This window comes from Chiloscyllium punctatum, chromosome 46 (genome assembly GCF_047496795.1).
Source record: "Chiloscyllium punctatum isolate Juve2018m chromosome 46, sChiPun1.3, whole genome shotgun sequence".
In the NCBI taxonomy this organism is placed as follows: domain Eukaryota; kingdom Metazoa; phylum Chordata; class Chondrichthyes; order Orectolobiformes; family Hemiscylliidae; genus Chiloscyllium; species Chiloscyllium punctatum.
Window position 1 is genome coordinate 50,330,758 of NC_092784.1, and position 12,726 is coordinate 50,343,483.

A 12,726-nucleotide genomic window follows, 5' to 3' on the forward strand; every position below is an offset into this window, starting at 1 on the left:
TAAAGATATAAACTCTCCCATTAATAAAGAGGTCTATAGTGCGAGACTCTCGCACTTACCCCTCACCACACTTCAAAAATGCACTTGACATTAGTTCCTTAACTCCCTCTAACTGTCTATTGCAGGTTGGAGGAGTGAAAGGGGGAGTGCCACTGGGGAATGTTTTAAGTGTGACACGCCCTCCTGCATTCACCTTCAGTGGAATTGTCGTTGCCAGGAGACTAACAAAGAATTTAAAGGTGATTGAAGTTTGAAGTTAAAGAATTCCAAATTCACTGTCAAAGCACGAAACTAACTTTTGTTTTAAAATTGCTTTTATGTTGGAAGGAGAGAACAGCTTTGAAGCGAGCTGCAAAGATACCAACAGTTACCAAGATTATAAACGAACAGGTCTGTAATATTCTCTCCCTCAATAAGAGTGTGGCAATCCTCCATTGCTTTTGTCACTGCTGATAGATTAACTGTTTTGTCAGAATTGCCAAGTTTGGGTGGATGTATCACTGGATGTCTTGATAAATGACCTTTGCCCTCCAACTACACCCCCCCCCCCCCACCTCCCACCCCCCCCCCCCCCCCCCAGCATCTATCTTCTGCTAGGTTCTGGTGTTTGGTTACTCATCCCTCACCGTACCCCAACCAATCAGGAAACACAAAGATTCTTCCTTGCCAAATTTGATTGCTGAACAACAGCCTTTTCCACTATGCTCCCCCCCACCCCCCCCCACCCAGCTCCATAAATTGACATAGTGGAAAACAGACCCAATTTATTCCAATGCCCTTATTCTTTTTTCAGTTTTTGCTCAAGACAATGTCCAGAAAATGTGTCATGAGTCCTGGATAATCCAGGTCAATCCTGGAGGTTGGTAACCCTACAGGCGATGCAGGTTCTGGGGTGATGAGTCCTCCTTTGACTACCTCTCCCTCTCTGGGAGATACATGGAACCTCAACGTGACAACAGCACTGCAGAATCCAGGCATTCTGATTGGGATGTTGAGAAACACGGGTGTGAGTGCATTCCATTTGCTCTTTGAAAAGAGACAAAGCAGTTGTATTTCAGAGGATACCTTTGAAATACAAAGTTTTGGGTTCAAACCCCACACTAGGACTTAACTCAAGGTTGGTGTTCCATTGTTGTGCTGAAGGAGGAAAGCTAAAGTTGCCATAGTCCCAGAAGGCTATTCTCTCATAAGAGAGATAAACTGGTGCTGTTTAACCTGAGGGTCACCATGCCTCAGGCGAGGGGAGAGGTTGGGAAGGAGAATCCTTCATGGTAATCTCAGTTGGTGTGGGCATTGAACCTATGCATCGTTCTATATCACAGACCAACCAACTGAGCTAACTGACCCCGAACTGACGGATTGCTGCATTGCTGGAAGTGCCAACTTTGAGATGACACATTAGTCCAAGACCCTGCCTGCTAAAAGAAAATCCCATAGTGCTAATGGAAGGGGAGCAGGAGAACTCCCCCTTCACATCCTGGCCAATATTTATCCCTCATACACCATGTGAAGATGGATAATATCCTCATCACCTCATTGCTGTTTGTGGGATTTCACAGTGTACAAATTGGCTTCCCTTTTTCCGTCAACATTAGCTGCTAAGTTTCTGGAAAGAACGAAAGAGTTGCATTTGCAAAGTATTTTTTTTTATGACCACTAGATGTCCCAAGGTGCTGTACAAACAGTGAATTTTTGTGAACTCACTTCTGTGAATTATAGTCACCATCGTAGTTTCAGAAACCAGGTAGCAAAATATATCATAACTCCCACAAGCAGCAATCTGACAACAACCAGGTAACCTGTTGTTTGTAGCTTTTCATTCTCCTGTCTAGATCGTTATCCACTCCTTTGTCTGTCCAACTGTTCTCTCTCTTTGAGCTCTACCTGCACCTAATGTTTACTCCGTATTCCCTCCTCCCACCCTATCGTCTGCATCAAAAACAACTTTTTTTGAGTTACCATCAGTTCTGAGGAAGGATCACCAGACTGGAAACATTAAGTTTGGGTGAATGTATCACTGGATGCCTTTGGCCTTCAACTACACCGCCCCCCGCCCCCCCCCCCCACCTTCTGCTAGGTTCTTGTGTTTGGTTTGATTTCCCTTCACAGATGCTGCCAGACCTGCTGAGCTTTTCCACTTTTTTTGTTTTTGTTTTATTGTGCTATTGTTGGGGAGCTCTCATGATCAAGTAAGTCTATTAGCTTGTGCTTAGGTAGGAACGATGTGAATGCTTTGGGGGGGGGGGGGGTGCAGAAATGATTTCGAGAATGGATCCAGAAATTGGAAACTTCATTGACGAGGATAGATTGAAGAGATTGGAACCCTTCTCCTTGGAGAAAACAAAGCTGAGAGGAGATTTGATCGAGGTTGGGTAGAGGAGATAAGGAAAAGCTGTTCTCGTTCATAAAAGAGGAAAGAACAAGAGGATACAGATTTAACGGGATGGTCAGATGAAGCAAAGGTGATGAGAGAAAATCTTCTTCACACAGCGAGTAGTGAGGGAATGGAGTTTACTGTCTGGAAATGTGGTGGATTGGATCACAGAATCCCTACAGTGTGGAAGCAGGCCACTTGGCCCATCAAGTCCACACTGACCCTCTGAATAGCATTCCACCTAGACCCATTCCCCTACCCTATATTTCCCATGGCTAGTCTATCCAGCCTGCAAACTATGAGCAATTTAACATTGGCAATCCACCTAATCTACACGTCTTTGGACAGTGGGAGGAAACTGGAACACCTGGAGGAAACCCACGCAGACACGGGGAGAATGTGCAAACTCCACACAGTTGCCCGAGGATGGAATCAATCCTGGGTCCCTGGTGCTGTGAGGCAGCAGGGCTAATCACTGGGCCACTGCGCTGTGGATATGAGGCAAAGGCAGGAAATTGGCACGAGATAATTGATGGGCTGAATGGCTTCCTTCACCGCTATAATAATTGACTGATTCTGAAGTCTCTGTGGGATTGGTAACCACAACTGCTGACTCTCTGAGGCAACAGTGCCACTAAGACACTGTAAGAAACTAAGGAGAAAAGAAATAATTTAATTTAATTCACCATCTCTCACCTGGGTGAACAGGAAAATGGAAAGAGGAACAAGAATAAACCATTCAGCTCTTTGAGTTAATTCCATCATTCAGTTAGATCATGGATGCTAATTACCTCAGTCTCCATTTTAGCACATGCTTGCTCAGTGGTTAGTACTGCTGCCTCATAGTGCCAGGGATCCAGGTTCGATTCCAACCTGTCTGTGTGGGGTTTGCACATTCTCCCCGTGTCTGCGTGGGTTTCCTCCGGGTGCTCTGACTTCCTCCCAAACTTCAAAGATGTATGGGTTAGGTGGATTGGCCATGCTAATGCCCATAGTGTCCAGGCTGGGTGGGTTAACTATGGTAAATGTATTGTTACATAGATAGGGTGGATGCTTTTAGGAGGGTCGATGAAGACTTGTTGAGCCAAAAGGCCTCTACCTGAACTGTAGACACTCCATCACAAAGAGATCTTGATCGATGAGGTCAAGGGGCTGCGGACTTGCAGATGGAGTTTAATTTGGATAAATATGAGGTTTGTATTTTGGTAATACAAACAAGGACCGGACTTACACAATTAATGGCAGGGCCTTGGGTAGTGTTGTTGTAAAGAGGCCATCAAATAACGCTGGGGAGCATCTCAGAGACCTCCTCATCCAAGGGTCTGTCATCAATCTGAAGACCCTTGAATGCATCCCACAGCAGGCTAGATACCACGAGCTCAGCAACACCCCAGCCCTGAAAGAAGTAGGGAAGGCCTTCCACTGGCTTAAGAACAAGGCAGCTGGAGCAGACAGTATTCCCGCTGAGGCATTGAAGTGCGGAGGCACAGAGCTCCCAGAGCAGCTACATGTCCTCGTCTGCCTTATCTAGAAGGAGGGGAGCATCCCAGGAGAGCTCCGAGATGTCACCGTCATGAGTATTTCCATAAAAGGAACATGTTCATCTGTGGTAACTACAGGGGAATCTCCCCGCTGGAAAAGTCATCGTCAAGGTCCTCCTCAACTGTGTCCTCCCTGTGGCTGAGGAACTCCTGGAATCGCAGTATGGCTTCTGGCCACAGAGGGGCAGAATGGATGTGATTTTCATGATGTGACAGCTGCAGGAGAAAAGCAGAGAACAGAACCTCCCCCAGCACATGGCTGCCCCCGACCTTACAAAGACTTTCGACACCATCACCCAGGGAACAATATGGAGTGTCCTTCTCCACTTTGGCTACACCACAAAGTTTGTCCCCATCCTTCGCCTACTCCATGATGACATGGAAGTCATGACAAATGGCTTCCCCATCGACCCATTCCCTGTTCGGACCGGGGTCAGGCAGGGCTGTGTGATTGCTCCAACACTGTTCCTGATCTATCTCGCTTCAATGCTTCACCTCACCTCCGACAAGCTCCCCGGTGGAGTGGGGCTAAGCTACAGAACCGGCAGGAAATTATTCAACCTCCCCCCCCCCCCCCACCCCGCCTTCAAACCAAAACCAAACTCACCCCAACCAGTGTCATTGAGCTGCAGTAGGTGGTTGATGTTTGTGGGTGTGTGTGTGCAATCTCAGAGGGCGAAGTCCAGATTATTGTCAGCTTCTTTCCAGAGGCATGTAAAAGCATGAGTCTCACCGTGAACATCCACAAGGCAAAGGCCCTCCACCAACCTGCACCGGTATTGCAGAGCTGACCCCTGATCATCAAGGTCAATGGATAGGCCTTAGAGAACATTGACCACTTCCAATAACTTAGCAGTGTCCTGTCGACCAAAGCAGATATTTATGCAGAGATCCAGCACTGCCTCCAGTGTGCCAGCACAGCCTTCAGCTGCCTGAGGACAACAACACCAGATCCTAACACCAAGCCCATGGTATACAGAGCTGTGGTGGTTCCCACCCTCCTAGATGGCTCTGAGACATGGATGGCCTACAGCAGACAGCTCAAGGCTGTGGAGCAGTCCCACCAACGTTGCCTCTGCAACATGCTGCCAATCTGCTGGGAAGATAACATACCAACACCAGCGTCCGCAACCAGGACGACATCCCCAGCATTGAGGCACTGACCACACACACACACACACACACACACACACACACACCAATCCCCTCCCTCTTGATTGGCTGCAATGGGCTGAGCATACCGTCCAGGTGACTGACATGAGACTCTTGAGCAGGTTCTCTATTCCCAGCTCCAAAATGGCAGGTGAGCCCCAGGTGGACAGGGGAAGCTGATACCCTCAAGGCCTCACTGGTGAAGTGCGGCATTCCCACAGACACTTGGGACTCACTGGCCCAAGACTGTCCTGAAGTGCAGGAGAGGCATCTTGAGACTTGTCATTGGGAAAAAGTAGAAGTTGGATGCAAACAGCAGAAGTAGCACGCTTCCACCCCAATACCCCACCCACCCCTTCCCTCGACCACCTTCTGCCCAAAGTGTAACAGAGTCTGTGGTAGCCTCATTGATCCGTACAGCCTCCTATGGGCTCACCCTGAGAGTGGGAAGAGATTCATCCTCGCCTGTGTGGGACCGCCAATGATGATGATGATAATGATGATGATGCAGAACAGAGAGACTGAGGGGTTCAGGTACACAATTCTTTGAAATTTGCATCACAGGTAGACAGGGTGGTTAAATAAACATTTAGTATGCTTGCATTCTTTGCCCTGACCTTTGAGTGTAGGAGTTGGGACATCATGCTAAGGTTGTACAGGACGTTAGTGAGGCCATTTTGGAGTACTGTCCAACTTGTCCATGCCAATCAGATAACCTAACTTAATCTAATCCCATCAGCCAGCATTTGTCCCTATTCCCTCTAAACTCTTCCTATTCATGTACCCATCCAGATGCCTTCTAAATGTTGTGATTGTACCAGCCTCCAGCACTTCCTCTGACAGCTCATTCCATTCATGTACCACCCTCTGCGTGAAAAAGTTGCCCTTCAGGTCCCTTTTCAATTTTTCTCCTCTCACCCTAAACCTATGCCCTCGAGTTTTGGATTCCCCTACCCTGGGGAGAAGACCTTGTCCATTCACCCTATCCATGTCCCTCATGATTTTATAAACATCGATAAGGTCATCCCCTCAGCCTCTGATGCTCCAGGGGAAACAGCACCAGCTCTCCCCATAGCTCAAACCCTCCAACCCTGGAAACATCCTTGTAAATCTTTTCTGAACCCTTTCAAGTTTTACAACATCCTTCCTATAGGAGGGAGACCAGAACTGAACACAGTATTCCAAAGTTGGCCTTGTTTGCAGAAAGCAAACTGATTACACCTGAGCCAAAATCTTGACCCTGGAGGTGGGGTAGTTCTTCACAGAGGTTTGATTAGCTGTAAAGGTAATATTGGGGTAAAGGGGATTAATTGTCCTTTCTGAAGCTTATAGAGAGATAATTTCCATAGGTATTGTCTAGTAATATAGTTTGTAGTTTTCTTCCATGTAATAAACTTTTATGTTCTTTTGTTAAAAGTACATTGGCAGCCTCTTGTGGATATGTTCTCCATTGTAAGCAGAAGAATAAAACGAGAACTTATTGAGGCAGGTTTCACTTTAGGATCTGATTTATCCTATATTACCATTCTGTGAAATAATAACAATATTTCCAGTGACAGAAACATCTAAATGGAGCAGAAAGTTAATCATCGGACTCGCTTCTCCATTCTCCAGGTGCCACCGTTTTCCTCGAACCCCCCTCAGAAGTTCTGCACCTTCCGTGTTCAAGGGTTCCTGGAGGAATACCTGCCTGACAAGCTTCGTGGCATCACTTACCGCCCTGCCCTCGCCAGTCAGCTCTCGAAAGAAATGAGCGACGAGATTAAAACGTTTGCGAAGGGGATCCTGCCGCCCAGATACAAGCTGGTGTGCATGGTAACACTGGGCGAGAAGAGAACTGAGGATGCTGTGTTGACCAGCCGGGCACTCTGGGACAGTTACGCAGACACCTTTGTGTCCCATTGCTCTGAGTGTGGCACCATGTTTTGTGTGGCCTGCATCTTCGCTGTGTACTGTGAGTGAACAACTCTTGGGCTGGAGGCTTACAGTATCAGAAGGATTACATCGGCTTGGGTTGAGTAGAGGAGATTGCTGGGGATCTAATTGCTGTGCTGAGAGGTAGCTGGAGACAGTTGTTTTCGTTTGGTGTGAGGGAGACTCTTTATCAACTGCTTTCTCCATCTGTTCATTGCTCTGCACCCCCTCTAGAACTGTACCCGTTATGTTGTGTTGTCTGCTTGTGTTCTGTGTACCCTGTTATGACACGGGTAAACCCTTCTGCTAATTTAAACCAAACACACAGAAAAGCTCACCTCGCCTCGGAATCTGTTAAAGTATGAGTGACAGAGATCTACCCCAAATCTCACCGTTTAAAGACAAAGAAACAATTTTATTCTTTAACTCCAAAAGAGATCATTAAACAATTATCGACAACTGTATGCCTCCTTTGTCTTAGCGATTTATTTACCTCCCACTCTATAACAATATACTGATCAGATAAAGCCCCTATTAAATTTATGGAAAATCAACTTTCAAAACCATCCAGCTGTGCCGATCCTCCTCTGTGTCTTTGTGGGTCATCTTTGGTCTTCTGTTGTACAGATTTTTCATATGAAAAAGATACCTTTTAGAGAGAAGGATTGCGGGCAGTTTGTATGGCAGTAGGTGCTCTTATCTCTGGCTAACTGTCCAAAATGCCTGCTTTTTATACCCCAAAACACTCGATCATCTCATTGGTTTAATGTTGTCAAACCAGCAAAATTCAAATTCGATTGGGTTTTAGTATCTTGAGGCATTATTTAAACTGATTGGTTGAATTCGATCTGCTGTAAAAACAATGAGGTATCTTATGTTACAGCTCAAATGTTACATCTTCCAATTATCCAGTACACTCTGAGCCTGCAGTCATTCACATGACAGGCTTGTCAGCTTTTCAACTTTCACTGTATCTTAAAGGTACAGTACACACTTTCAGCTCCACAACAACCCAAAATGTCTCACCTCATAATGTGATGCCCAGAACGACCCACAGTAACTCCAGGCTTGACATTATCAGGATGCTGAGGCTTGAATTCTGTCCTCTTGTACTCTACCCACCTTGCTATATAAAGGCCATAAGTCAATCCTCCTTTAGTTTCTGTTCATGTCATTTTAGTGATTTGCACACCCTGGTCCACAGTCTGTTTTAACATCCAATGCACCCCTGCCCATCTGAGCAAACTCTACAGACCTTTCTTCTCCTTTCTTCATCTTCCAGTTGCATTATGGGACTTTTTAACCGACACCCACGTTTTACCTTCACTACGTTTTAACTCTGCATGTGGAAATGGTACCTCTGATGGAGCAGTACTTGTTCAGGATTGCATACACTTTATGTTCAAGTCCGTAGAGTGGAACCGGAGTCCACAACCTTCTGAAGCCGAGGTGAGACTGCTCGCAGCTGAACCGAGCTGGTCACAGATAATAAGAGGGGAGCTAGAATCATTACTGAATGATTACAGCGCAGAACGAGACATTCAGCCTATGGTGCCTATACTAGCTTGATTATCGAGTGTGAATCTCCTCTCTTCTTCCTATCTCCCTGTACAACGTCATTAGTGAAGAAACATTGCAGCTCAGTGGTTAGCACTGCTGCCTCACAGCACCAGGGACCCAGGTTCGATTCCAACCTGGGGTGACTGTCTGTGTGGAGTTTGCACATTCTCCCTGTGTCTACGTGGATTTCCTCCCACAGTCCAAAGATGTGTGGGTTAGGTGAATTGGCTATTCTAAGTTGCCCATAGTGTTAGGTGCATTAGTCAGAGGGAAATGGGTCTGGGTGGGTTACTCTTCGGAGGGTCGGTGTGGACTGGTTGGGCCGAAGGGGCTGTTTCCCCACTGTAGGGAATCTAATCTAATCCTATGAACCTCTTGAATGCCACAATCAAACCCGCCTCAACTTTATTTCCAGGCAATAGCTTTCCAATCTCAACCACACAGTGTGTAAACATGTTTTTCCTCACAATACCCTTGCTTCATTTGCATATCACCTTAGACCTGTGCCCTCTCCTTATTTCTTTTACAAGCAGAAACAGCTCCTATCCGCTCTGTTCGACCCGCTAATGATTTTAAAAGTTTCTGTCAGGTCTCCCCTCAGCCTTCTTCTCCCAAGGAGAACCATCCCAATTAGGGCAGGGACCCAGGTTCGATTCCAGTCTCGGGTGACTGTCTGTGTGGAGTTTGCACATTCTCCCCGTGTCCGTGTGGGTTTGCTCTGGTTTCCTCCCACAGTCCAAAGATGTGCAGGTCGGGTGAATTGGCCATGCTAAATTGCCCCACATTGTCTAGGGATATGTAGGTTTAGCCATGGGAATTGCAATGTTACAGGGATAGGGTGGGTCTGGGAGGGATGCTCATCAGAGGATCGGTATGGATTGATGAACTGAATGGCCTGCTTCCACATTGTAGGGATTCAATGATTCCCCAGTCAATATTCAAAGCTAATGTTCTTCGTACCTGGAACCATTCTGGTGAATTGCCTCTGCACTCCCTGCAATGCATTTGCCTCATTCTGATAACATGGCACCCAAAACTGTACACAATATTCCAGCTGTGAGCCAAACAAGTGTGCTGTACAAGTTCAACATCACCCACTTGCTCTTGTATATCATGCCCCTATTAATAAAGCTAAGAACACTAAGCTTTATTTACTGCTCTCTTCACCTGTTCCGTCTCCTTCAATGATCTGTGCACATCAGTCTTCATCAGGAAAGCCACTGTCACTGAAATGAGGAAGTGCTAGATAAATTAACAGTGAAGACAGCAGGTCGCTGTATAAAACACAGAATGGGATAAATCACCAACAATCCGTCCAAGAGTTAATCTGAAAGTGACATCTCAGTGAGCTGACCAGCAGAGGACAGGAGCCTTATGGGAAGCAAACAGTGAAAGACAATTAGATTAGATTAGATTAGATTACTTACAGTGTGGAAACAGGCCCTTCGGCCCAACAAGTCCACACTGCCCCGCCGAAGCGCAACCCACCCATACCCCTACATCTACCCCTTACCTACACCATGGGCAATTTAGGATGGCCAATTCACCTAACCGGCACATCTTTGGATTGTGGGAGGAAACCGGAGCAGACACGGGGAGAATGTGCAAACTCCACACAGTCAGTCGCCTGAGGCGGGAACTGAACCAGGGTCTCTGGCGCTGTGAGGAATTTAATACATTCTGATATTGTTAACAAACACAATACCAGAGTCATGATTTACTGTACAATTGTAGAGGATGGAAATAGATGATTTGATAGAAAAAAATGAAGCTTCCTTTGCCAGTTTTGATTATTTCTCTCAACTGGACAGAATAATGAAGCAATAGCGGATAGGAGAGTGACTTTTAGCCCTCTGTTTGCACTGACCTCAGTTGGCCAAAAAGCTATCCTGGGTCACTGTGTCTCTACTGATCCCTAAAGCTGCTCCAATGCTCAGGGACTGACATTGGGAACTCAGTGAGAAAGGAGGTCTCAAGTCTGTCTGACTATTGGCAAGTTAGAGTCTGGCTGCCCTAATGTGCCGTCGCCAATGTGGGAACTCTTACCATAACCCGATCACAGGTAAATGCCGGGCAGATGGGAGGCATATCTGTGATTGTTACACAAAGTCCGGCATCCTTGTGGGGAAGGGAATTCCAAATTTTAATGACCTTCTGAAAGAAAAATAATTGCACTATCTCTATCTTAAAAGGGAGACATAATGTTAGTGACCAGGAATTTCTTATTGATTGATGTAAAAGTCAATTTGTTTTCACGAGTGCACTTTTGGGAAATCAGTCACCTTTACAGTTCCAAAATTTTACAATTTTCCAGGTGGCACTGGAGTGTGGCAGCATTTTACAAGCTGTCTATAGCAGATCTTTCTCTTACATGTCTTATAATTGTTCCACTGTTCTGAACCTCAATTCTAAATCGATCAGAATTACTAACAATGTTCTCTTAAATCTACTTTCAGGTTTAATCAGATTTTCGAATGGACCTCTCAAATACTAATTCTGATCTCTTTGTCTGCAGCTTCTCCAGGGCTGTAACACTGTATTCTGCACTCTGTTTTGCTACCCTGATACACTTTGCGTGGTATGCCTCAGAAACCTTCAACCCCAGGGCATCAATGTGGACTTCACCAGTTTCCTCATTTCCCCTCCTCCCACCTTACCCCAGTTCCAAACTTCTAACTCAGCACCGTCCTCATGACCTGTCCCACCTGTCAATCTTCCTTCCCACCTATCCACTCCACCCTCCTCTCCTACCTATCACCTTTACCCCTTCTTCCATCCACCTATCGTACTCCCAGCTACCTTCTCCCCAGCTCCACCCCCTCCCATTTATCTCTCCACCCCCCCCAGGCTTCCAGCCTCATTCCTGTTGATTATCCTGCTCCTCGGATGCTGCCTGACCTCCTGTGCTTTTCCAGCACCACTCTAATCTTTAGTCTAATCTCCAGCATCTGCAGTCCTCACTTTCGCCTTTGTGTGGTACGGTCTGCCTTAGAGCATGTAAAACAATACTTTTCACTGTATCTCAGTGAATGTGACAACAATAAATCAATCAATTAATCAAGCTGGAGATGTGAGTCCAGAAACATGGCAATATGGTGATTCTTATAATGTCTTTTCATTTTTGCATTTTTTAAAATTGTGGACAGAAGTGAGAAAAGTCTGTTTTAAAACAAGTGTTTGAAAAGATTGCTGTATTGTTTGAAAAGCAAGTAACCTAACTCTCATATCTTAAATAGCTGTTTGAGCAAGCAATAATTGAAACTTAGATTGCAGGTGAATGGAGCTGTGCGATTCTGTATTCAGGTGGAGTATTGTTTAACAAAAGGACATTGATTGGTCTAAGGTCTAGTGACCAGTTATCAATGACAAAGGCTTTACGCTTGCCAACAGTGGACCTCCACTAGTTCAGGAGATGTCTCTCTGAACTCTGAAGTCAAAACCCACAAAACCCTAAAGAAAACAAGTTGATCTTTCCTTCAGCAATTGTTATGGTTTTTAAGAACTAAGTTAGAGATGTTTTCCCAGTGAATCAGCCACCCTGTGCCTTTCACAAACCAGAACATTCAGGAGAAAAGCTGAGAATCATAGAATCTCTACAGTGTGGAAGCAGGCCAAGAAACCTTCAGATCACAAGAACCAATTCAACTGATCTTATGAACACAGACTATTGTACCACTTTCCCAGTCTCCCTTTGTCTGTAACCTACTTCCCTGTCTATGTCTTTGTCTGGCTGTGGGAGAGTTAAGGGGATTAAAGTTTGCATTTGTTGTGTGATATACTGACAGTTTTTATCCATTTATCTGTGACTAGATGTATTTAAGATGTGATTTCACCAAGGCCCTGTACAATGGAAGCATAATGTCTTTACTTTTATGTTCAGTTCCTCTTGTAGTAAAAGTTAGCTCCCATTAGTCTTCCTGATTACATATTGTAACTGCATATTAATGTTTTGTGCCTCATCATCTAATCCTGCACCAGGGATTCTCAGTTTAAGTAACATTCTGCAGTTTTTATTCATACAGTCAAAGTGAACAATTTCACATTTTTCCGTGTTATACTCCATCTGCCAGATCTTTGCCCTGTTGGATTGCATCACTAAGTCTACTTCACTTGACACTTTCCTCGCTATCTGAGTGTCATCTGAAACTTTAGTCACAATGCCTTTGATGCCCTCACCTAAGTCAT

At 45.5% G+C, this 12,726-nt stretch overlaps 1 protein-coding gene across 1 annotated transcript in view; it reads left to right on the top strand.

Annotated features, from left to right (window-relative positions):
• LOC140467913 (uncharacterized) overlaps positions 1 to 8,652 on the top strand; it is a 31,845-nt gene extending 23,193 nt beyond the window's left edge. Inside the window, exons 3-5 of the mRNA XM_072563990.1 lie at positions 126 to 239; positions 328 to 390; positions 6,682 to 8,652. Of these exons, the coding sequence (XP_072420091.1) occupies positions 126 to 239; positions 328 to 390; positions 6,682 to 7,029 (525 nt within the window). The 3' untranslated portion in view covers positions 7,030 to 8,652. The remainder of the gene's footprint in view (positions 1 to 125; positions 240 to 327; positions 391 to 6,681) is intronic.
• Positions 8,653 to 12,726: the final 4,074 nt, after the last annotated feature.